The following is a 23,823-nucleotide window of genomic DNA, read 5'->3' on the forward strand; positions in this document are numbered from 1 at the left end:
TCTGACATACTGAGGGTGAAGCTTGGTTCAGAGTGTTTTTTTTATAATGTTGCCTAGATTTTATTGATAAACCATACATTCTGGAATTGATATTAACAGTAATTCCCACTTCGTGAAGATAAGATTAAGGCCCCACTATACTTTTCCCATCTTACTGAGAATGGTATTTGTGGTTTGCTGCTTTCCAATCCAGTCCAACATTTTGTCCAATCCAGATAATATCAAAATTATCTATGTAAGAGAGCAACATAACATGACTTCTAAGTACACGTATATCTTTGTTTTCTGTTTTGCATTTTTATGTTATTGGCCACTTTGTCCCTATTGAAATCCCTTTAGAAACAATGGCATAAAGCAGTGAATCTCCACAATGCTAGTAAAATCAACTGGGGTCTTAAAAAAAAATAAGTACCTATAAATAAAATGGATATCTAAGCCCTACCTGAAAAAACTTGAAGTTAATTTGTCTGGAGTGGGAAGCCAGCATCTGTCCTTGCAAAGCTCCCAAGTGATCCTGCTGCTGCTGTGTTTAAGAAACACTGGCTTACGGTTTAGATTTTTGCAATAGATTGTTATTTTCTGTCAGACTTATGTGGAACCTCAATATAGAGTAGCATTTGATTAGTATAAACTTACAAGTTTGAATTGTATAATATTTATGAATATAATCAGTGAAAATGATTTATGTGAATTTTCAAAACACAGAATCATACCATGTATTGTTTTCATCCATTACAAAAAACATGGTTGGGAAAGATACATGATTAAGGCTGCCCTGGGAAGGGGAGTGAAAAGGGCTTTATTGTTTTCCTTAAAAAATAAAAATTTGATGTCAGTAGTTCTTAAGGTTGACCTTTGTTAAATCCAGCACAATTGCCTGTTACATTGTTTATCTGTACTTTTCTGAATGTTTGAAATTAAAAGTTAAAACTAATTGGGCTGGTAAAATGAACAACAGATTTGAAAATCGGAGTGCATGCATGGTGGTTGAAGTTTCATTTTAGCCTCAGCACCCAGTTTATTTCTAAATTTTGTTCTGCTTGCATTAACACAGTTACTTAGTATGAGAGTGAACTCTTTGTTTTTAACAGCTCATATACTTAAAAAAAACCTCTGAGGCTGCCTGGGTGGCTCAGTCGGTTAAGTATCCAGCTCTTGATTTCAGTTCAGGTCATGATCTCACGGTTCACGAGTTCAAGTCCTTTATCAGGCTCTGTGCTGACAGCATGGAGCCTGCTTGGGATTCTCTCTCTGCCCCTACCTGCTTGTGCTTGCTCTCCCTCTCCCTCCCCCTCCCTCCCTCCCTCCCTCCCTCCCTCTCCCTCTCTCTCTCTCTCTCTCTCAAAAAAACTTAAAAAAACCTAGGGGCGCCTGGGTGGCGCAGTCGGTTAAGCGTCCGACTTCAGCCAGGTCACGATCTCGCGGTCCGTGAGTTCGAGCCCCGCGTCGGGCTCTGGGCTGATGGCTCAGAACCTGGAGCCTGTTTCCGATTCTGTGTCTCCCTCTCTCTCTGCCCCTCCCCCGTTCATGCTCTGTCTCTCTCTGTCCCAAAAATAAATAAACGTTGAAAAAAAAAAATTAGAAAAAAAAAAAAAAAACCTAGATACCTTCAAATAAATAGCTGTCAAGAATTTTTTTTGTGCACAAAAATGAGTACCCATTAGTGCAAGTTAATAGCAAGTTAATATGTTGACGATCTCTAGTGTGTTACTATTTGGTATAAAACATACTTCTCTTGGTTCCTTTTTAAAGATAACCAGGGGCACCTGGCTGGCTCAGTCAGTAGTGTGTGTGTGACCCTTGGTCTCGGAGTTGTAAGTTTGAGCCCCATGTTGGGTGTAGAGGTTACTTAAAAATCTTGTTAAAAATTTTTTAAAAATGAAATCTTAAACATAAAAGTTACCATCTCAACCATTTCTAGGCGTACAGTTCCGTGGCATCAAGTATCGCTGCTGTCCATTTTCAGAACTTTATTATCCCACATTGAAACTCTGTACACATTGAAAGTAACTTCCCCTTTGCCACCTCCCCCTGCCCCATCTCCTGGTAACCTCTGTTCTACTTCTGTCTGTATGCATTTGCCCATTCTGGCTGCCTAATATCAGTGGATATTCATCTTTTGTGTCTAGCTTATTTCATTTATCATAATGTTTCAAGGTTCATCCATGTTGTAGCCAGTGTCAGAATTTCATTCCTTTTTAAGGCCGAAGAATATTCCATTGTATGACTGTTCCACATTTTGTCCATTCATCAACATGTTGGTGGATGTTTGGGTTGTTTTCACCTTTTGGCCACTGAATAAAGCTCCTGTGAGCATAGGTGGCAGAGTATCTGTTTGAGTCCCTACTTTTAGTTCTTTCAAGTATATATATCTAAAAGTGTAATTCTGGATCATACTGTAAATCTGTTTAACTTTTTGAGGAACCACCCGACTGTTTCGCACAAAGGCTGTGCTATTTTACACTCCATCTAGGAAGGCCTGAGGTTTCCTCCACGACCTTGCTAATACTTGTTATTTTCTGTGGCCATTCTTAGGGTGTGAAGGGTGTCTCACTGTGGTTTTGACTTGCATTTCCCCAGTGATGCTGGGGCACTGTTGCATGTAGTCCTTGGCCATTTTTCTGTCTTTTTCAGAGAAATGTCTATTCAGGTCCTTTTCCCATTTTTAAATTGAATTGTTTATACGTTCTGGGCATTAATTTTTTATCAGATATGTGGTCTGCACATGTTTTCTCCCATCTGTGGGTTGTCTTTACTTTCGATGCACGGAAGTGTTCGGTTTCAGTGCAGTCCAGTTTATCTGCTTTTTCTTTTGTTGCTTGTGCTTTCCGTCTCATATCCAAAAAGTCACTGCCACATCCAGTGTCCAGATACTTTCTTCCAAGAATTTTACGATTTTAGCTCTTACATTTAGGTCTTAGATCCATTTTGAGTTAATTTTTTGTGTTGTTTTTTTTTTAATGTGGAAATCTTTTTTTTTTATTAAAAAAAATTTTTTTTAATGTTTTTACTTATTTTTGAGAGTCAGAAACAGAGCACAAGCCAGGGAAAGGCAGAGAGAGAGAGGGAGACAGAATCTGAAGCAGGCTCCAGGCTCTGAGCTGTGAGCACAGAGTCTGACATGGGGCTCATACTCACAGACCACGAGATCATGACCTGAGCCGAAGTCAGAAGCCCAACCATCTGAGCCACCCAGGTGCCCCCAGGAGATCTCTTTTCCTAAGCACCATTTGTTGAACATACTTCTAAAAATACAGGGTGGGGCTTTAAGTTTAAAACCTATTTAAAAGACAAAATTCAGGGACGCCTGGGTGGTGCAGTCGGTTAAGCGTCCGACTTCAGCCAGGTCACGATCTCGCGGTCTGTGAGTTCGAGCCCCGCGTCGGGCTCTGGGCTGATGGCTCAGAGCCTGGAGCCTGTTTCCATTCTGTGTCTCCCTCTCTCTCTGCCCCTCCCCCGTTCATGCTCTGTCTCTCTCTGTCCCAAAAATAAATAAACGCTGAAAAAAAAAAAAATTAAAAAAACAAAAAACAAATTCAGCGGCGCCTGGGTGGCTCAGTTGGTTAAGCGTCCGATTCTTGATCTCGGCTCAGGTCATGATCTCACTGTCATGAGATCCAGTCCCACGTTGGCTTCAGGCTCTGTGTAGGTGTGGAGCCTGCTTAAGATTCTCTTTCTCCCTCCCCCTTTCCCTCCCAAGCTTGTGCGCACTCTCAAGAATGAACGAATGAATGAATGAATGGATGAATTTATTTCAAACCAAACTTCTGTGGAGCTCTAGCCTTCCAAGGCATCTTGCTTGAAGATTTCTGGCTGTAAGGATTCACTCATAAAAAGTCAGGCCCTCTTTCTGCTTAGGATTTAAGCAAGAAGAAAAGTATTTTTAGGTTAAAAAGCCACCAGAAATGCTGTGCAAATAGTTTTGACTAGGCAGAGAGTGAAGTGGGAAGAACATCATCATCATGGAAGGAGAGAAAGAATTAGAGTGTCTGGGATAAACTTACTTGTACAGGATTATATTCTTGATTGTATTAATGTTTTTTAACTTAGGGTTTCATTTCTTTTAGTTGTAGTTTGAAATACTGATCCAGTGTAGGTATAAGATCTATCTGATAAACATAGGGAAATGCACAACAGATACAATCCTGGATAGTCCTACGTTTTGCCTCTTCAGCAGTTTTAGCCACAAGTTCTTGTCCGAAAGTTCTAATCTTGGAAATAGGATTGTACAAATTCCTTGATTAAAGAGTCTCAATAATATGAAGGAAAATTCAGCTCTCTAGCCATGACTTGGCGGGGGAGGGGGTGTTGCTATTACTGAGCTTATCTGGATTCTCATTATCGTTACCGCACATCTAGAATCTGTGTTGTCAGCTTGCACAGAGAAGATCTCTGCCCTGTCTAATCCCAGCTCTGGCTGGGGGACTGTAAGTGAACCTTGTTAGAAAGATAGTCTCAGCCTTTGTTCAGCAGGCTTCATTAGTTTGCACCTGCGTTTTTGCTGGCAGCAGGAAGTGCGAGATTTTGTATGCAGTTTTGTAATTTGTTGCACTGCATCCTTGTTTTTAAAAAAGTGGATTTCCAGGGACTTTGTGTCCAAATAAGAAGCCTGCATACTTAAGTGGAGAGACTTCTGATTTGGACTTGCCATGTCCCTCACAGATCTGTCTGTATTCTGACTCTTTCTGAAAGGTAGCTTGCCAGTCCTCAAGGAAAGCTTTGGAAGTCCGTCCCTCTTCCTGAGCAGCTGTGGTGTGGCTGTGCCAGAGTCTATTAGGTGTGGATTGTTTATGGTGGATTTACGAGGTACAAGCTGACCCAGATTGTTTGTGTTTTGTTTTTTTTTTTAAAACCTTTTAAATTCACTGACACATGGCACACAGGCGGACTTGCTCACCGGGTTAGTGCTCACTCCATACAGCTAAGGTTCAGTGCTTTTAAGGTTTATCAGAGCTGGGGTGTTGATGTTTTTTCATAAGAGTTCACTACTAAACAATTTTTCTTTAGGTGAATGGAAGAGAATCAGAAGAAGAAAATCTCAATAAATCTGAAATAAGTCAAGTGTTTGAGATTGCACTTAAACGGAACTTGCCTGTGAATTTTGAGGTAAGCTTGTTTTACATGTAGGACTCGTTTGGAAAACACTGTTGGCATTCATCGTTGGAATTTTTTTTTCCCCTAAAAAACATTGGAATAATCATCACATACATGTGAACCTTCAGACTTTATATTTAGCCAAAAAGCAATATCGATTCTCTTCTTTTAGGGGTCATTAATTTAGGGACAGCCATGTCCCTCCACACAGTCCTTGGAAGGTCTCTGTAGGTCAGTCAAGCTCCTGGAATGGTTCTGAAGAATATTGTGTTTATGTTCTCATGTGTATTCCGGAGACAGGATCCATTGTTTTCAGAAGACTCTATTACTCCCAAAATGTTAACCTCCCTAAGAGTCCCTAGAAATTGTACAGTGTAGTTGTTAAAAAGGACATCAGTTTTGGGGCACCTGGGTGGCTCAGTCTGTTACTTGGCCAACTTTTTGTTTCGGCTGAGGTCATGATAGCATGGCTTGTGAAATCGAGCCCCACATTAGGTTCTGTGCTGATGCTTGAGATTCTCTCTCTCTGCTCCTCCCCAGCTTGCACACACACTCTCTCTCAAAATAAATATTTAAAAAAGAAAAAGACATCAGTTTCATCCTTGTGTAGCTTTTGCCCTCTAATTCACCACTCTAATAACTTCATTTGTTGTTAGAGACTTTATGGTCTAAAAATAATTAATAGGTTGTTAGTTCAAAATGGAAAATGAGATACATTTAGTATATGTTTCCTTCAAAGACGCAGTGAATCCAGATAGACTAGGCAGGTAAGGGAGGTTAAGTTTCCATTAATGGTCTGACATGGTGAATTCTTTGCAATTCCTTTTGATTTCCATGCTTGGTTATGCAAGGTTGTGTTTTACTATATACAATGCTAAGTTCTTTGTCAATGCTTTGGTGTTTTAGAGTTACAAAGACTATATTTAGTTTTTCAAAATGCTTTATACTTGTACATTGTTTCTCTAAGCAAATGTAATGTGAGGTGGGGCATTTGCTTAAAACAATTTTAAGTGGTTCATAAATTTCTTTTGTCCTATTCTTAAAGACTCCTTGAAGTTTATTATCCTGTAAAATAATTATGTAGCATTTTTGCAGTTACAAGTGATCCCCAAATTCATGCCTGGCCTTTATAACATATATACCTTCTCTTATTAATGTGCTAGTGCCCTACACTGGCTCCTGAGTTCAGTCCTTAATCTGTCAGCTGCATGATGATGATTTCTGACTTCTACCTAGCATTGCTTCCCGGCCTGCCATGGGACACAGGTGGGATGGGAAGTTCCACTTGGATCATGGGGCCATCCTGCATCCCCTTACACCCATCCCTGCCTCACCCTGGCAGGCAGGACCTCATTTATACTGTCCGCCTCCCTGAGCAGAGCCCCAGATGGATCTAGGGCTGTATCTTCTCACCTGGCTCTATATCCCTTCTAGCCCTTCCTCATCTGTTGGGAGTGGGGCTGGGGAGAAATGAGATACACAGAATAACAGGGCTGGTTGTTGAGTGAGAACTAGGTGGGAGCTTCGTTCCAAAAAGCCACAAGGTCTCCCTGGGTACCTGTTGCAGGAAAGGGAAGAAATACTCCTTTTTTCTTCCTGGTGAAGGATTAGTGAAGCATGAGAATGGATTTTTAGAGATTATAGAAGGGGTGTCATGATTGTTGGGGCGGGGAATGCCTAGCTTCGCAGGTCACCTCAAGATTACAGAGGTGACTTCTGGTGCCAGGACCCTGGTTCCCTGTGAAGCTTGCCACCTTTTCATGCTAGTCGTTGCCTTGAGAGTCACAGAGCTTTCTGGAACCTTAGTGAAGGAATGCCACATCTGTGGGAATTGGAGACCAGATTGCTTCTGCCCCACTTCCACTCTGTTTAGATTTCAGACTTCTGTTCAGGAATATGTAACCTATACCCAGGAACAGTCAAGGAGTCACAGAAAAGAAATGGGAGTGCCCTCTGGTGGGTAAATATCTTACAAGGTAATTTAAGACCTTAACAGTGTGTGTTGGTGGCATGGAGTTTGTTAATGTGAGTACTTATGTTAAATAACTCCTATATCAAAGGTTTATATTGCTTCCATTGTTAGATTGAGTAAGGGCTTTCATTTTTTCTTTCCCACAGTTCTGTCTCTTGCACTTGGAAGATTGCCTGGCACATAACGGATGCTCGGGAAATATTTATTGAATGAATGAATGGTTACTTTTTTTTTTTTTTATAATTTTCAAAAAAATTTTGGAGAGAGTGAGCGTGTGCATACCCGAGGGGGAGAGGAAAGGGGGAGGGGGAGAGAGAGAATGAATGAATGAATGAGAATCTTAAACTGGCTCCACACTCAGCATAGAACCCAATGTGGGACTCAATCCCATGCCCTGGGATCAGCCGAAATCAAGAGTTGGGCACTCAACCGACTGAGCCACCCAGGTGCCCCAGAACAGTTGTTATTATTATTATTTTTTTTTTTTTACTAAGTTTTTAATAGTCAAACCTGTCACGTAGAAAACTGGGTTAGAAGTATTTAGTAGGAGAAAAGAGGAGCTGTTCCTGCAGTTCTTTAGGAAAAATGTATATAGCTTGACTTTTGATAAAATACATAGTTTTAGTTACAAAATGTGATGGTGTTGATTGATAAAGTCACTGGGAGGCAGTTGTGACCTCATCACACTGAATCCATTGGAGGTGACGCTCCATATTTAGATTGGTGGCATCATGGTGTGATATGAGTAGCCGATGAAAATGGTTGCCCGAAGGGTCAGGGTGGGGCTCTGCATCTGAAGCATTCATTTGAAGCTGGTGCGTTTGAAGCGAGATCCAGGCGGTGGGAGGTGGTGAGTGGGGGGCGATTTGAGCTCTGTCAAGTCCATCTGCTGGTACAGGTGTCAGCTGGTCCCTCTCAGCAGACCCCTTCCTTTGGGGGGCAGTGAAGGCCATTCTCTGAGGGGCTGCTTGTCCTCACCTTGGGAGCACAGCACCGCTGTTTCTTGGGCTTACTTGGTTTTCCTAGCCACTTCTTGAATATTTTATTTTGAAAGACTTCAAACCTGTGGAAAAGTTGGAAGGACAGCGAATTTAGCCTTCGCTTAGATTTTTTAGTGATTAACATTTTACATTTGTTTTTTCTTTCTGTCAATATACATATTTTATTTTCTACCTGTTCTTGCTCTTGCTGCATCATTGGAGACCAAGTGGCAGATGGCATGATTCATAATATTTCAGCAAGTATCTTTTAGGGACAAGGACATTATCTTAAATAACCACAATCTAATCATCAAATATAGGAACTTGAGCACTGCTGTAGTTCTTACGTAACGTATGTCCTATATTCACATTTTGCCACCTGTCCCTGTCGTGTCTTTTACGGAAATCCAGTGCAGGATCACACCCTGAGTCAAGTAGAGGCATCTCTTGGTTTCCCTTTCATCTGGAACAGTTCCTCAGCGCCCTCCCCCCCCCCCCCTTTTTTTTTTGACAGTTTTAAAAGTTACTTTGTAGAATGCCCCTCAATTTGGTCTGATTGTTTCCTCATGATTAGTTTCAGGTTATGCATTTTTTTGGGCAGGAAACCCACAGAAGTGAGCATCACGTGAAGACATTTTACTGTGTTAGTGACACTTGTTTCCTTGGTTTACATCAGATGCTTCACCTTAGGAGACTTTCTCTTTGTAATTCATAACCTTCGAGGAGCCTCTTGAAGGTTGTTCCCTAAGAGACCTCCCCAATGAATCTAGTCATTGATCATTCTTCCTGGCATCAGGGACTACTATGGTGCATTTTCTGCATTTGCAGGCTGACATTCCCCATGAAGAACCTTCCACGACATTAATTTATATTAGCAGAGGTCCGCTGCTGCTTTTTTATTCAAGATGTTCATTATTGTCAGTCATTAGGGGGTGTCCGGCTGGCTTAGTCGGTGGAGCGTGTGACTCTTGATCCTTGGAGCTTACATTTTAAAAAAAAGAAGGGGTGCCTGGGTGGCTCAGTTGGTTGAGCATCCGGCTCGATCTCGGCTCAGGTCATGATCGCAAGGTTCGTGAGGTCAAGCCCACATGGGGCTCTGCTCTGACAGTACAGAGCCTGCTTGGGATTCTCTGTCTCTTCCTCTCTCTCTGCCCTTCCCTCACTTGTGTGCACGCGCGCGCTCTCACAAAAAATAAACATTTTTAAAAAGAAAAAAGAAAAGAAAGAAAACCATAGATCATTACTATCACCGTTCGTGTTGATACTCCCATTGCCATTCAGCTGGCTCCTGTGTCCTTTGACATTCTCCTATGGGATGTTATTGGAAGTGAGGGGTTAGCTTTTTTGAGGTGTAATTTTCATACAGTAGAATTCTCCCTACTCCGGCATATGCTTTGTTGTGTTTTGATGAATGTAGATAGTTGTGTAAACAGCGCTGCAGTCACCACCTGAGACTTCTCTCACCACAGAGCTGCCCTGACTCCCTTTGCAGCCCGTCCCTCTCCTCCGTCCTTGGCCTCAGACAACCGCTGGCCTCTTTCTGTCCCCACGGTTCTGCTCTTGTCACACACAACGTGACACAAATGGAATTACAAAATGGAATTATTGCCTTTTGTCTGGCTGCTTTACCTTAACACAGGTCTCGAGTGTCCTTGTTGCACAGATCAGTAGTTTCTGTGTTTATTGCTCGAGGAGTTCCCAGTTGTGCGGACGCACCGCCCTGTTGAAGAACATTTGGGTTGCTTCTGTTGTTGGTGACGATGAGTAGAGCTACCGTAAACACACATGCATGTCCGTAGAGACGTGTTTTCGTGTCTCTTGAGTAAAAACTTGGGATTGAATTTGCTGGGTTGCATGATAAATCTGTATCTTTAACTTTATAAGATGTTGTCAAACTGTTTCCGGAGAGGGGGTATCGTCGTCCTTCCCCACGGCCGTGTGGGGGTGTCGTTGTCGTTCTGCGTCCCCTCCGACACTTGGTGTTGTCCGTTTACAAAGACTCGGTCCTTCTGGCAGGTGTGCAGTAGCAACCGGTGGCGGTGCAGTTGGGGCTCCGTGCGGCCCGGTGATGCCGAGCGTCTTTCTTGCGCTGCTTTGCCATCTGCGCGTCTCCCTTGGGGGAGCGTCTGTTCACACCTTCTGTCAGTTTTATTACTGAGTTTTTTATTTTTGAGTTTTGGGGGTTATCTACATATTCTGAATACAACCCTTTTATCGGATAGGTATTTTCCAAATACTTTTTCCCAGCACGTGACTTGCCTTCGTATTTTTTAAACAGTATCTTCCAAACAGCAAAGAGATTTTAGCAAGGTCGCCTTTGCCTAATTTTTCTTTTATGTTTTGTCGTGGTTTTGTGCAACCTTAGCTACCTTTGCCTCACCGAAGGTCATACTCCTGTGTTTTCTTCTAGAAGTTTCGTCGTTTCAGCTCTGAAATTGAGGTTCATGATTCATTTTGAGTTACAGTTTTTCTGTGTGCTGTGAGGTGTTTTCTTCCTCTCCTGTTTGTGGGCCTCGTCATCCCTGCACGCGTGCTCCTCACCACCCCTCTTCAGAGTCTGAGTGAACGTACTACCTTCTGGTGCAACAAAACGTTTTAGCTTTGAACTTGCCCCGCTCAAGCTTTGGTGCCAGTGGAAATGGAAATTCAAACAGAAATGGCCCCAGCTGTTCCTGCGAGGAGCCCTGGGTCCCTTGCACAGAGAGTGGCACGTGGGGACCAGCAAGGGGTGCCAGGCGTGCTGGTTGCTGCCGGAAGGAGAGTCCTCGCTTCGAGGCCTTGTGGGCAGGTAACTCTAGAAGATCCCTGTATGTACCTTCACTTCAGTCCAGCATCATAGGCTCTTCCTCTCCATTCTGAATTTCATACTTAGATTTCCTGCCATCGGTCTGGTGAAACAAGCTTCCTCTGCAGGCAGGCACGCATGTCTTCTGTGCACAGCCCGTTCGATTGTACCTCTGTACAAGCCCGAGACTCACCACCTGGGTCCAGATCTGGAGGGCTCCCGTAACCTCCAGCCGTCCCTGTGCCCTTTTCACATTACCCACCCAGAAGAAGCTCTTTCTGATATAACTATAGCTTCATTTTCTTTGTTCTTGGACCTCACGTAAATAGAATGATGTGGTATGGATAGTTTGATGTTGAGTCTCATCTGCGTGTGTCAGTAGTTTTTTTCTGTGTGGCATTTCACCGTGTGAATGTAAAATTGTGTTTATCCATTGTCCTGTTGATGGACATGTGACTTGTTTCCACTTTAGGAACCATTGTGTATAAAATATAAAATCAAGTCTTCTTGTGTACGTGTGCACCCAGAATTGCCAAGGCCCAGGGCAGGTGTTCAATAAAAATTGTCAAGCTGTTTCCCAAAGTGGTCGTACAGTATATGCTCCCACCAGCTGTTCTGTATCCTTGTGAACACTCGATACTCTCAGTTGCTTTGATTTCAGCCATTTGGGGGGTGTGGATATTATAGTATTGCATTGTGGTTTCAGTTTGCATTTCCTTGATGACAAACGGTGATCGCTTTTTCACATGCTTATTGGCCACTTGGAGATCTTGTTTTGTAACGTGTGTGGTCAGGTGTTCTTTAATTGGGTAGTTGGTGTTTTTATTGTTCGCTTGAGGCGTTCTTTCAGTATTCTGGGTATAAATCCTCTGTCAGGTACACATGTTGCAAATACTCTCTCCCCTTCTATGGGTTCCCTGTATTTTTTACACGTCATCTGTTGATGAGCAGTTTTGTTTTTGTTTTTGTTTTTTGAGAGAGATAGAAGACAAGCGGGGGAGGGCAGAGGGCGAGGGAGACACAGAGTGAAGCAGGCTCCGGGCCCCAAGCTGTCAGCACAGAACCTGACGCGGGGCTCAGACTCACGAGCGTGAGATCATGACCTGAGCCGAAGTCGGACCCTCAACCGACTGAGCCACTCAGGCACCCCGTGACGAGCAGTTTTTAATTTCGAAGACTTTCAGTTTTGTTTTCCTTATGGCTGGTACCTTATGCTTTCAAGGGCTCTTTGCTACTCTCATGGTCATGACTTGTTCTCCTGTTTACTTTGGAGAGCTCTATAGTTTGAGCTTTCACATTTAGGTCTGTGTTCCGGCTCCAGTTACCTGTTTGTGGTGGAGTTTGAGACTGTGCTTCTCCCATGAGGATATCTAGTTGCTTTTTTTATTTAAAAGACTTTTGGTGCGCTGTGGTGTGTTTGCCAGAAATCACGAGACCATATGTGTGCAGGTCTGTTTCTGCATTCTGTTCTATTTTATTGGTCTCTTTCTTTGCCCGTAAACAATACCGTGAGGGCACGGTTGCTGCAACTTAATGGGAAGTCTTGAAATCTGGTAGTGTGAGTCCTCTAACTTAGCTGTTCTTTTCAAGACCATCTGAGCTAATGTAAGCTGGAGTCAGTTTTTCTTTTCCCTCTGTGTGTTCCTGGAATAACTTTATACTTAGGTTTCTGTTCATACTCAATTTTAATGTTTCTCTCTCATCGTTGTGGACTTATTTTTTATATTTTAATATGTAAAACCAAAAGTCCAAACTATGCACAAAGATACATTCAGCAGTATCATGCTGTCCCCTTTCTACCCCAATCCCTCCCACTTGCTGTAGGGAACTAATTCTGTTGGTTTCTGCTTTATCCATCCTGTGTTTCTTTTTGCAAAAATAAGTATATAAACACACGTGTGTGTCTGTTTACATATAAGTGTGTATATACAAATCTTTTCTTTAACACAAAAGTTAGGGTACTATATAAACTCCTTTGCAGTTTCTGCTTTTCTTATTGTGTACTGGAAATCCCTGCCAGTGCTTAGAAGTTTCTCGTTCTTTTTTGTGGCTGGATGCATAGCAGCCAGTATTTAATAAGCTCAGTCTTGGCTTGAGGCTCAGAGCAAATATTAAACTTGAACTCTTTATGTCGCAGTTATTTCTGGGCTTTGCTGGGACAGCTGCCTTCCTGCCATTTGCAGTGGGTCTCCCCAAACTCAGAGCAGTCTGTGACCTGGGGACACAGATGGGAGCCGTTGTGCTAGGAGGACGGGAGCAGAACTTGCTTCCCATTTCTTTGATGCTAACTGGGACTGATCAGACCCAAGGATATTAAGAAGTCTGGAAAATAACGAACAAGGGGAGAAGAGCATTCGGGGTTATCACTGTTTCCTTTTGCTGACGCGTGTGCTCCCTTCATTTCATGGGTCTTACCGAAACTCCCCTTGGCCGGTGTTTCCCGGGAGGTAGTGCGCTAAGCAGCGTGCCCTGCCACTTGCAGGAGGTGTCTGTCGCGCTTCCACTCAGTCTTTCCCTCTAAACCAGGTTGCCCGGGAGAGTGGCCCCCCCCACATGAAGAGCTTCGTGACCAAGGTGTCAGTTGGGGAGTTTGTGGGAGAAGGTGAAGGGAAGAGCAAGAAGATTTCGAAGAAAAATGCTGCCATAGCTGTTCTTGAGGAGCTGAAGAAGTTGCCACCCCTGCCCACAGTTGAGCGAGTGAAGCCCAGAATCAAAAAGAAAACAAAATCCATAGTCAGGGTAAGAACCTTCCCGAACGAAAAGGGTATTTCCGTTGCCCACAGACGGCTGGGGGCTTCAGAAGGCTCACTAGGTGGCGGATCCTAGTGACAGCAGATGGCCGCTGACGTGCCACCTGCCAGGCCGGGTGCCAGGGCCTCCCCGTGCAGCTCTCCCGGGAGCACTCCCTGTCAAGCCGACGCGACCCCGAGCTGGGGTGGGGTCGGCAGGGCCCCCGTAGGTGTGCGCACACATCTGCAGATGGGGGTGTGACTACAGGAGTGCCCGTCTGCAGACAGGACGGCGAAGTCGTCCTCGCTCCACCTCACCGCCCCTGGCACTGGTGTGAGTGTGGAGGAAAGACGTCTGGGGACAGGCGGACGAGTGAGACGTTTCACCAAACACCACCTGATTCTTTGGGACTTTTTTAAGCCGTGTCAGTGGACCTGCCCCCTCCTCCCCACCCAGAGAAGGGGCAGGAGTCCATTCGGGCATATTTAGGGATACTAGGGTCTGCTCTGTCACGACTGTCAATACGAGTTGACCCTTGAACAGCACAGGGGTTAGGGTTGCCGACCGCCCCCCGGCCCCCTCCCCCGACACGCGCGCGCACGCGCGCGCACACACACACACACACACACACACACACACACACACACACAGCGGAAGACCAGGGTTTAACTTTTTGACTCCCTAGGAGCATAACCACTAATAGCCTGTTGACCAGAAGTCTTACCAATAACATAAATGGTCGATTAACACATTTTATGTGTTGTATATTGTTATATACATATGTGTATTCTATGCTGTATTTGCACAATAAAGTAAGCGGGAGAGAAGAACATTATTAAGTCGTGAGGAAGAGAAAATACATTGAGTATACTATACTATAGTGTATTTATCAAAAAGAAAGAAAAAGAAAAACCCGCTTGTGCGTGGACCTGGCGGTTCAGACCCTTGCTGCTCAAGGGTCAGCTGTAGTTTGATGCTGTGTCAAGGCCAGGACACAAAAGCGAGCACTCTGCTCACTGCTGCACTTTCCTTTCTGCTCTTCATATCCGCGTGAGGATTCTGTGGCGCTGAAGGTGGCCACTGGGAAGGAACGGTGGGGTTCTTGGGTGTCAGCTTGGGGTTTTTTTTAATAGTTTTTGGATGTTGAATCATTGCTAAGAAAGCTGGGGACCCATCTTTATAACAGACTTTCAGGGGAGTTTTAGGAATAGTGTTCTGTATTTCTTTTCTCCATTGTGAAGTTGTAATTTATTGCCAAAAAGCAGACATTACGATAGTTGTCTGCTCGTAGTGAAATACTGATGTTGGTTTGCCAGGAAGACTTTTAAAAAAGTCAACCTCAGTGCAATCCTAGAAAGTCACTGAGCATCTTTTAGCTTTAAAAAAGTTTTAAAAAGGTCTGATTAATTCGGGCCCTTAGATCAACATAAAAGTAATCTCTTGTCACGTCCCGATCTCTAAGTTGGCAAAGTCCTTTCTGCGACTAACATGGCACATGGATTTTACATTAATTGTTCCTCAGCTACAGAGCAGCACAGACTATGGCCAGGGGATGAACCCGATCAGCAGGCTGGCCCAGATCCAGCAGGCGAAAAAGGAGAAGGAGCCGGAGTACGTGCTTCTGACGGAGCGAGGCCTCCCACGCCGCAGAGAGTTTGTGATGCAGGTAGGTCGGCGTGGGTTACGGGCAGACTTCCTCTGACCACATCCCATCTCGGCTGGGCCAGGTCCAGCGGCTGGATGCTTCCCTGAGGAGGCTGGATGAGGAGCTCTGGTCCAGTGGGCCCTGCTCCCTGCCATCAGGCGTTATCGATAGTAAGACCGTGGCACTTGCAGTAATCTGACGCCTTAAAACATACTTGTGTGCGCACCACACGTGCTGCTGTATCAGCAGGTGGGAGCTTGGACATACCGCTGGAGTGTGTGAGTGCGAGGACTGTGGGATTGTGGGTGAACGCTTCTCTTCATTACATCTCCTTGAAGGTTTATATTATTCTTTTCAGAAGATAAATTTTACAAGTTATATCAGAGGATCTGTTCCTGTTCTCCTAATCCTTCTGTCAAATCTGGAGTCTAGGGTTGTTGGATCTTCCTAACATTGGGATTACACTTCATTCAGATGGGTGCAGAGTGTTTCTCCATAAGCTCGTTAAACAGTTATTCATATGGGCAGCTCACTTTGATCGTGATTTGAATTTAATAGTGTTTTCTGGTGAAAAACCCAGTACTTAACTCTTGTGTAGCAGTTTACAACTTTGGAAGCACCGTCACTTAGCCTACCCAGTCAGAAGGCCAGAAAAGTAATGGTCCTTCTGTGCTACCGAGGAAGATTGCAGCATGCCAGGACAATCAGTCATTTGACCAAGATCAGAGCTGGTAGACAGCAAGGCCAGGATTCAACCCCCGAGCCCTTGTCGCTGGCCAGAGAAGGTTTCCTTGATTTTCAGTTCTGTGATGTGGGGCTTTTGGTTCTGGTCTGTGCTCAAGACCAGCATGGAAGGGGATTGTAAGCAGTGGTATATGCTGGAATATGTTTAACAATCAGCTGTCTTAGGGGTGGGTGGCACAGTGGGAAGGGGGCCGGGCGCGTGTGCGTTTATGGATGTGTGTGTGTGTGTTATAAATTTCACTGACAAAGGATGTGTAGCATACAGTTTACAAATAATATATAAAAGACATGTTCTCTTGACTGTCAATTTTATACATCTGTAACTTCAGTGTAACTGTCATCTTGAGTAGTATAAACTCAGACTGCACACAAATGCTTCATTACTACTGTCCAGTTCAAGCAAAGAAGTTGCTCATGCTGCTGACAAAGGACTGTAGTCTTAGCATGGGTATTGACTGTTTTGTTTACATAAACAAGATGAAAGTGAAACAACAAAGAAATGTTGGAACTTCACTCGTTTTTAAACAATGAGTGACTTTATTGAATTGAAATAATTTTCAAAGATTGGACAGACGTCCCCAGTTTTTTGTGCTAGTTACAGTGCCACGGCTGCGGCCTTGACACGCTTTTAAGCTTAATTTGCATTATTAACCTTTTCTCCGTCTTGTAAGTCTGGAGTAGACAGCAAAACAACCGAGCGCTTGCTGCGCTGTATTCGCAGATCTTTGGTGTAAATACTCCCACCGTGGCACCTGGATCCCGGGGCTGGGAAGGGGAGCGTGCGGGAGCGCACCCCGGTAATATTTCCACTGAGCAGATGCCACGGATGCAGAGGACCTCAGAAGCACAGATATTTGTGAGATGTAGTCCCGTTAGGAAGTGACGACTTTCTTTAGCTCTGTTGGTCACAGTCGTTATAAGCTGCCGTGGTCTAGTGTGTCGGAGGGGCTGCCTTCACCGCGCGTCGCAGGCCGCCGCAGGCCCGCTCCGGGGCACCGCTGTTAAGCATCTAGCTTCTGACCGTTGCCGGGTTCTTTTGCCAGCACACCGATGCCTGACCAGTCTTTACTCTGAAGGCGTAAGCACTGGTCTGAGCCCTGACTTCGTCCTCATGCAGGTGAAGGTGGGAAACCATACCGCGGAAGGAACAGGCACCAATAAGAAGGTGGCCAAACGCAACGCAGCCGAGAACATGCTGGAGATCCTTGGTTTCAAAGTCCCACAGGCTCAGCCCACCAAACCAGCCCTCAAATCAGAGGAGAAGGTGACTGCTCGGGGCTGTGTCCTTGCTCTCTAATTGCAAGATGACCTCCTCGCCTCATCCTAGGGGACTCTGGCACCTCCAGGGCCAAGCTTCAGGGCAAGGCTTCATCCTCCTGGCAGTAAAACAGCCCTGCTGAGCAGCGTCTTACCCATTTGGACCCTTATAATGTGGTCAGAAGGGGAGTTGCATGTCCATGGCTCCAAGCGTGGCTCTGGGTTAAGTCGTTCTTGTTTCCGTATCTTTGTGGTCGGGACGCTTTGCTGGAGGGCAGCTTGCTCTTTCCATTTGTAGGATGCTAGGCGACTGGGCTTGAAGTTAACACGTCTAGTTCTGTCGTCGTGCTCTCATAGTGAGGCCTGCAGGAACGAGTTATCAACCTTAGGCTTCTGCTAGTTGGGGAGCAGCAGGCTTTGGGTTTTCTGGGACACCGGCACAGTGTGATTTATGGAACTAAATCCACAGTTTAGATTCGGGATTTCTTTTTCTTTATGAATTTAACACTAGATAAAAATCTTCAAGATTGGTAAGCGGTACCTTCAAGCAAGTTCTTGACTGAGCTTGTTTCCACGGAGAGGTCCCAGGACGGATTCACTCCCTGTGCCTGCCATGTCCCCAGTGGGACACGGCATCTGCTCTGGCTGCAGACACTCGTCAGAGAATCTGCATAGATCCTGGACTTGGTGTTTGGGTGTTTCGTTCCAAAATCTGGTAGAGCATTCACAGCACCCTTAACCTTCTCAAAAAGGAGACCTGTGTTGGAGAAAATTTTCATCTCGTAACATTTGCCCCTCCCCTCCCCCCCCCCCCTTGTTATCGTTGGAAATACCCCTTCTCTTTTAACTGGATGTTAGTTACACAGAGAGTCTAAGAGCTGCTTCCCCACCGTGGGCTCTACCAGTGTAGCATCCCCGGCTCCCTCCGGTTAAACGCTCCCCTGTCTTCCTGTGAGTGCAGAGTTCAGTACCTGGTTCCGTGTGCCTGTCGGCATCTCTTCAAGGACAGGCTGTGTGGGCCGGAGTGTCGCTGGGTGAGGGCAGGAGGCTGCCAGGGCGGCGGCGCAGGGGTAAGGCTTTCTGCCGATCACCTCTTCATATTGCAAAATGTTACAAACTGCAGGTCAATGCTGGTTGGAGCTTGTTTAATTTTAGACAGTAGGAACTAATTTTGCAAGAGTTTGATTTATGCTCATGGCCTTTTTTGTTTTTTTGTTTTTTTTTGTTTTTTTTTTTTTTTAAGACACCAGTAAAAAAACCAGGGGATGGAAGAAAAGTAACCTTTTTTGAACCTGGCTCTGGGGATGAAAATGGGACTAGTAAGTGTGTTGTTAATATTGTCCTGATCTGAACTTGATTCTGGGATTTGTGTAGCTCCCGGAATGACGAGCAGTGTTGAGCTTTGTGTCATCCCCGTGCCGCTGTGTGCACCGAGGGAGGGCCAGCGGGTTGGAAAGTGTTTTCCCGGCGGCGTGTGTGGCCTTGTGTTGACCCGTCTGCATGTCCCTCCCTAGGCAATAAAGAGGATGAGTTTAGGATGCCTTATCTTAGCCATCAGCAGCTGCCCGCTGGGATTCTTCCCATGGTGCCCGAGGTTGCCCAGGCCGTAGGAGTCAGTCAAGGACACCACACCAAAGATTTCACCAGGGCAGCTCCGAATCCTGCCAAGGCCACGGTAACTGCCATGATAGCCCGTGAATTGTTATATGGGGGCACCTCGCCCACAGCCGAGACCATTTTAAAGAATAACATCTCTTCAGGCCACGTACCCCATGGACCTCTCACAAGACCCTCTGAGCAGTTGGACTATCTTTCCAGAGTCCAGGGATTCCAGGTAACTGTTAGACCTGAGCTGTGTGGTCTAGACATCAGTGTCATCCTCTTTTTTGGAGGGTTTCTCTCAGGAAATGAGCCTCGTACCTTGTTTATTAAATCAAGGTCTTTATATAGGGGAAGGGGTGGTGGAGGGCACATGGTACCTGGGTGGTCCTGAGAAGGTCGGGGAGGTAAGGAAAGTCCCACGGGCCTGTACGGTGTAGAGTAACCTTGTCCTTTGGTAATAAAATTGTAAAAAATCCAAGCCAACCATAACAACAAAGCTGCTAATATTCGTGGTGGTTCTAGCAAGCACGGATTCATTGTGCTGGCCCTTTCTGCCTAGTAGAAAAGGGCACGGCTTCTTTCAGACTGGGGTCTCTGGGCAGACGTCTGGGTTCCTGGAAGATTTCGGAAGCTAGGGCCCTGGTGCTTGTGGCCCTTGGTGCCCCCGGCAGCAGGCCCCCCGACGGCCTCTTGCCGACTGAGTGGGAGTTGGTGGAGCCTCCTCAGGTTGAGGGCAGGGAGAAAGAGGTGTCCTTTGCCTGTTTGCTGGGCCCCATTTGTATTTGCCGCTTCCCTACCTGGCCTCAGTTTTCTTCTCCCCTCAGGTGGAATACAAAGACTTCCCCAAAAACAACAAGAACGAATTTGTATCTCTTATCAATTGCTCCTCTCAGCCACCTCTTATCAGCCACGGGATTGGAAAGGATGTGGAATCCTGCCATGACATGGTATGTTACCCAGTGGTCCTGGCTCCTGCCTGTTGCCGGCCTGGGGAAGATAGGAAAAGGGCTCTCCCATAGCCTTTGGTTGTTTTATAGATTTCGTCTTTTGAAGCCCTCTTCCTTAGTTTATTGGATTGATTTCTCATCCTGTTTATCAGAATTCATCAGGTTTAGATATCCCTTCCCCTTCCCTTGCCTGTGCTGACCTGGGGGGTGGACTTGGATCCTGGAACGCCTGCCTCCACATGCTGTATCTGTTCGTCTCCTTCCAGAACACAGAACCCCAGCCAGGCCCAAGTTTGGGCAGCTGTAGAAAGCCCCTTATTGTGGTCTGCTGTTCAGGTGAAACTCCTGTTCCGAGAAATACTAAAACTGAGAAATGGCATTGATTAATCGGAGTAAATTAATTGATTAATCGGATTATATCCACCTGATGGAGTGTAAGGCATCGGTCAGATTAATGTCAAAGAAGGAAACGTGATAGGTTTTTGTTTTAAAGCAGGATACAGAATTTGTAGTCTGGTTACCACAAGGTTAAAAACACTGAAAGAAAATCTAATAAAATTAACAGAGGTTGTGATTCAATGAGGTGAACATGGATCATTTATTTTTTAATTTGTATTTTAAGTTAAAAATTCAAATGTTAAGGGAAAGTGTGATTTGGGGGGCTCCCTGTTTGGACCCTCACGGGCAGTGGCCGCACCTTGACTCTCCCTTTCGTCCCTGCCAGGCCGCACTGAACATTTTAAAGTTGCTGTCTGAGTTGGACCAACAAAGTACAGAGATGCCAAGAACAGGAAATGGCCCAGTGTCTGTGTGAGTGAGCCCGTTTACAGAAAGGCAGCTCTTTTCGTCATTTGCATTCAATTCAGACCATCAGCTCAACTCAGTAGTGAAACTCACCTCAGTCCCTTTTCTGTCCCTTTCTTTCTCCCGAGGGGTTTCTAAGTAGTGGGCAGAGCGTGCAGTTTTTTTAAATTTTGAATAGGTAATACATTCACGTGGTTCAAAAATCAAAATTATTTTCAAAGGTGCACAGTGATCAGTCTTGCCCTCCTCGCAGTCCCCACCCACCTCATCCTCCCTCCCCTCCCACCCAGAGATCTTTTTTTTTTTCTTCCAAGATTTTATTTATAACATACAGTGTGATATTCCTTTCAGGAGTAGAATTCAGTGATTCATCACTTACATACAACACCCAGTGCTCATCAGAACAAGCACCCTCCTTAATGCCCGTCACCCATCTAGCCCATCCCTCATCCACCTCCCCTCCAGCAGCCTCCCATTTGTTCTCTCGTTAAGAGTCAGAGGTCGTATTTTTATTAGTTTATGTATCTTTCATGTATGTTTCTTTATGCAAATATCATCCTGTGCTGCTTCATTATTTCTTCTGTCCCAGAGCTACCATACTACACATGCATTCTCCTTAGTGTTTTTTCACTTGGCGGTGACATCCTGACAAAACTAGAACCCCATTATCAAAACTGGGACCTGTGCTATTGGACTTCAATGTCGGCTAATTTCTTTTCATTTGTAACATGGGCTTAATTCCCTTAAATTTCAAAACTGGCATCATTTTTTCATTTTTCTTTTTCCTTGAAGGTGTGGAAGGTGCTGAACCTTTTCTGGCCACGAACCGTTGTTAAAACCCCAACATATATACTGAAAATACTGAAACTGCTTTGAGAATTTGGAATTTCTGATACCTCCAGTGGGCTGAGACACGTGCTGGGTAAAGAAGCAGAGGCGGCAGTGGTGACGAAGGCAGGGACGCAAGGAGGCAGTGTGGCTGCGCGTGCGCGGTGTTTTGTGCCACACGCAGGCAGCTGCTTGCTGAGGGGTGCTGCAAGGCCTGCCAAGCGGCCCTGGCTTGACCGGGAAACCAGCAGGCCCCAGCCCCTGGCACCTCGGTGCTCGGCTGTCGTCACCCTTTGGGCCGTGTTAAGGACACAGGAGAGAGCGCGCGCAACCTTTCTCAGACTGGCTCACGCAGACGCTTGGGACAAACCCTGGACACCCACGCCGGGGACAAGGGCCTTAGACCAGCCCCAGAGCCGAAAGCACCAGAGAAAATCAAATGCTTCCTACTCGGCACCAACCATTCTAGTGTGCTACGGCCCCACCTCCGTGGTGCCCACACCGTCCCCACTGCTTTCTCTTCCAACAGATACGTACTCTTGGTTTTCTTATTTTCTTTTGATTGAAATGACACTATATAAATTTTCATTTGAGAGTTTCTCAATTGTATCTAGTTACATAGCACAGTTTAGAAACTTGTCCGAGACTGACCCTACTGGAAATCTAATCAGCAGAGATCATATCCGTGTGTATGTGGTTCCACATTCTTACTTTGTCAGACTGAGCCAGGACCGTTGCAGCGATGCGGACGGTGTGCCCTCTGGTTCAGCTGCAACGGTCCTGGACTTGTCAGCATCCTGGATGAAGTCTCCCATGGTTGTATAAATTGGACAGTTTAGGAGTTTTAAACTTTAATGATCATTTGTTTCCTTTTCTATTTTATTTTTGTTAATGCAACAGGACTTAAACGAATTTTGGTCTTTGTTTTAAAGATTATTAAAAAAAAATTGTGTGTCTATACATATGGCTCTTGAGGACACGTGGCTTTCACACTACAGGATATGGTCTCCATGTAGTACGTCTAAACCCGCAGATGGATTTTCCTGGAGTGCTTTGTACCGCTGTTACATCTCCATGTAGGGCGGCAGAGAGTGGCCTGTGTTGAGCTCCAAAACTGTTGCTTTTGATGTTGTGTTACTGCGCACAGAAGCGTGTGCGGTAAGGTCCTGCATATGGTCCAGATGAAAAGCACCATAGTCTTGCGAGTTAAGTACTGCTTTTGTTCGATTCATTGTTTACGCTGGAATTTTATCTCCCCATGGAATGTAAGTAAAACATAGTGTTTGTCACCAATAAATGGTAATACTAAATTTTTTTTGTTAATTTATTCTCAGATGCCACTACTGCTAGGTAGGTCCCCTCCCAACCTACCTCCTACCCTTTTTTAAGGAAAAAACAAAACTTTGTAATGCTTGTGATTCTGTTTGGGCAAAATTCTGAAGATCTGAAATGACTTTATATCAAACCATTGATCAATAAACAGCTACTAATGAATTTTTGGTCCTTTCGAGCAGTATCTAAAGAAGTGAGGGAAGATGTGAGGGTGTGGAAGCGAGGCGTGTGGGCAGCCAGGTGAGGGGACAGGCCTCTCCTCTCCAACCTGACACTGTCACCCGAAGAAACGAGCCAGAAGAGGAGACTTCTCGACACTGTGAGTCTCACTTCCTGCCGGTGCACTCACACTCGGAGGAGGACGGTGAGGCACTCGCTGCGTTCAAGCCTGGCTGAGGAGCGGGCCGGCGGCTTTCTGTTTAATTTTAGAAGATGCTCGTAGAGGTGGTTCGCTGTAAAAACCAGCCCGTGGGTGGGACCGCCAGGATGAGAGTGGTCAGAAGGTTATAGAAGAGTGCTCAGACACAGAAGGGGATTTGACGTCGCAGGGAGAAAGCAGGGAGTTTCTCAATTGTGTCTAGTTACATAGCACAGTTTAGAAACTTGTCCGAGACTGACCCTGTTGGAAATCTAAGCAGAGATCATATCCGTGTGTATGTGGTTCCACATTCTTACTTTGTCAGACTGAGCCAGGACCGTTGCAGCGATGTGGACGGTGTGCCCTTTGGTTCAGCTGCAACGGTCCTTTCCCTGGTCCCCTGGTCCTGCAATTTTCCTTTCCTTAGTCCTGGAGTCAGCCATTTCTCCAAGGAGCTCTGGTCCCCTTTAGTGATGACCACATCTGAAAAAATAAGGTCGGGGGCGGGGGGGGGGGTGCTTGGCTGGCTCAGTCAGAGCACGAAACTCTTCATCTAGGGGTTGTGAATTTGAGCCCCCCACCCCACTGGGTGTAGAGATTAAAAAACATGGAAAGAAGCCACCGAAGTCTGGGTGTGCTTGGAGCACTCACTGCTACTAGGATGTTTCCTAGGCCTTCCGAGCAGACCTCTAGGGAACAGACCCATGTATGTGTGTGCATGTGTGTGTGTCTAGTGTAAACACGC

General features: G+C 45.4%; 1 protein-coding gene across 18 annotated transcripts in view; it reads left to right on the forward strand.

Annotated features, from left to right (window-relative positions):
* STAU1 (staufen double-stranded RNA binding protein 1) overlaps positions 1-22,882 on the forward strand; it is an 83,066-nt gene extending 60,184 nt beyond the window's left edge. For 13 of the 18 annotated variants that reach the window (XM_045444284.1, XM_045444296.1, XM_045444286.1 and 10 more), the window contains 9 exons: positions 5,008-5,106; positions 13,358-13,570; positions 15,084-15,227; positions 17,068-17,214; positions 18,451-18,526; positions 18,722-19,041; positions 19,634-19,756; positions 20,481-20,566; positions 21,353-22,882. In XM_045444284.1, the coding sequence (XP_045300240.1) occupies positions 5,008-5,106; positions 13,358-13,570; positions 15,084-15,227; positions 17,068-17,214; positions 18,451-18,526; positions 18,722-19,041; positions 19,634-19,756; positions 20,481-20,566; positions 21,353-21,368 (1,224 nt within the window). In that variant the 3' untranslated portion in view covers positions 21,369-22,882. Of the gene's footprint in view, positions 1-5,007; positions 5,107-13,357; positions 13,571-15,083; positions 15,228-17,067; positions 17,215-18,450; positions 18,527-18,721; positions 19,042-19,633; positions 19,757-20,480; positions 20,571-21,352 lie in introns of those variants that run through there. The other 5 variants (XM_045444299.1, XM_045444289.1, XR_006703105.1 and 2 more) reach the window with 4 other exon arrangements.
* Positions 22,883-23,823: the final 941 nt, after the last annotated feature.

The sequence above is a fragment of the Leopardus geoffroyi genome, chromosome A3 (genome assembly GCF_018350155.1).
Source record: "Leopardus geoffroyi isolate Oge1 chromosome A3, O.geoffroyi_Oge1_pat1.0, whole genome shotgun sequence".
NCBI lineage: Eukaryota > Metazoa > Chordata > Mammalia > Carnivora > Felidae > Leopardus > Leopardus geoffroyi.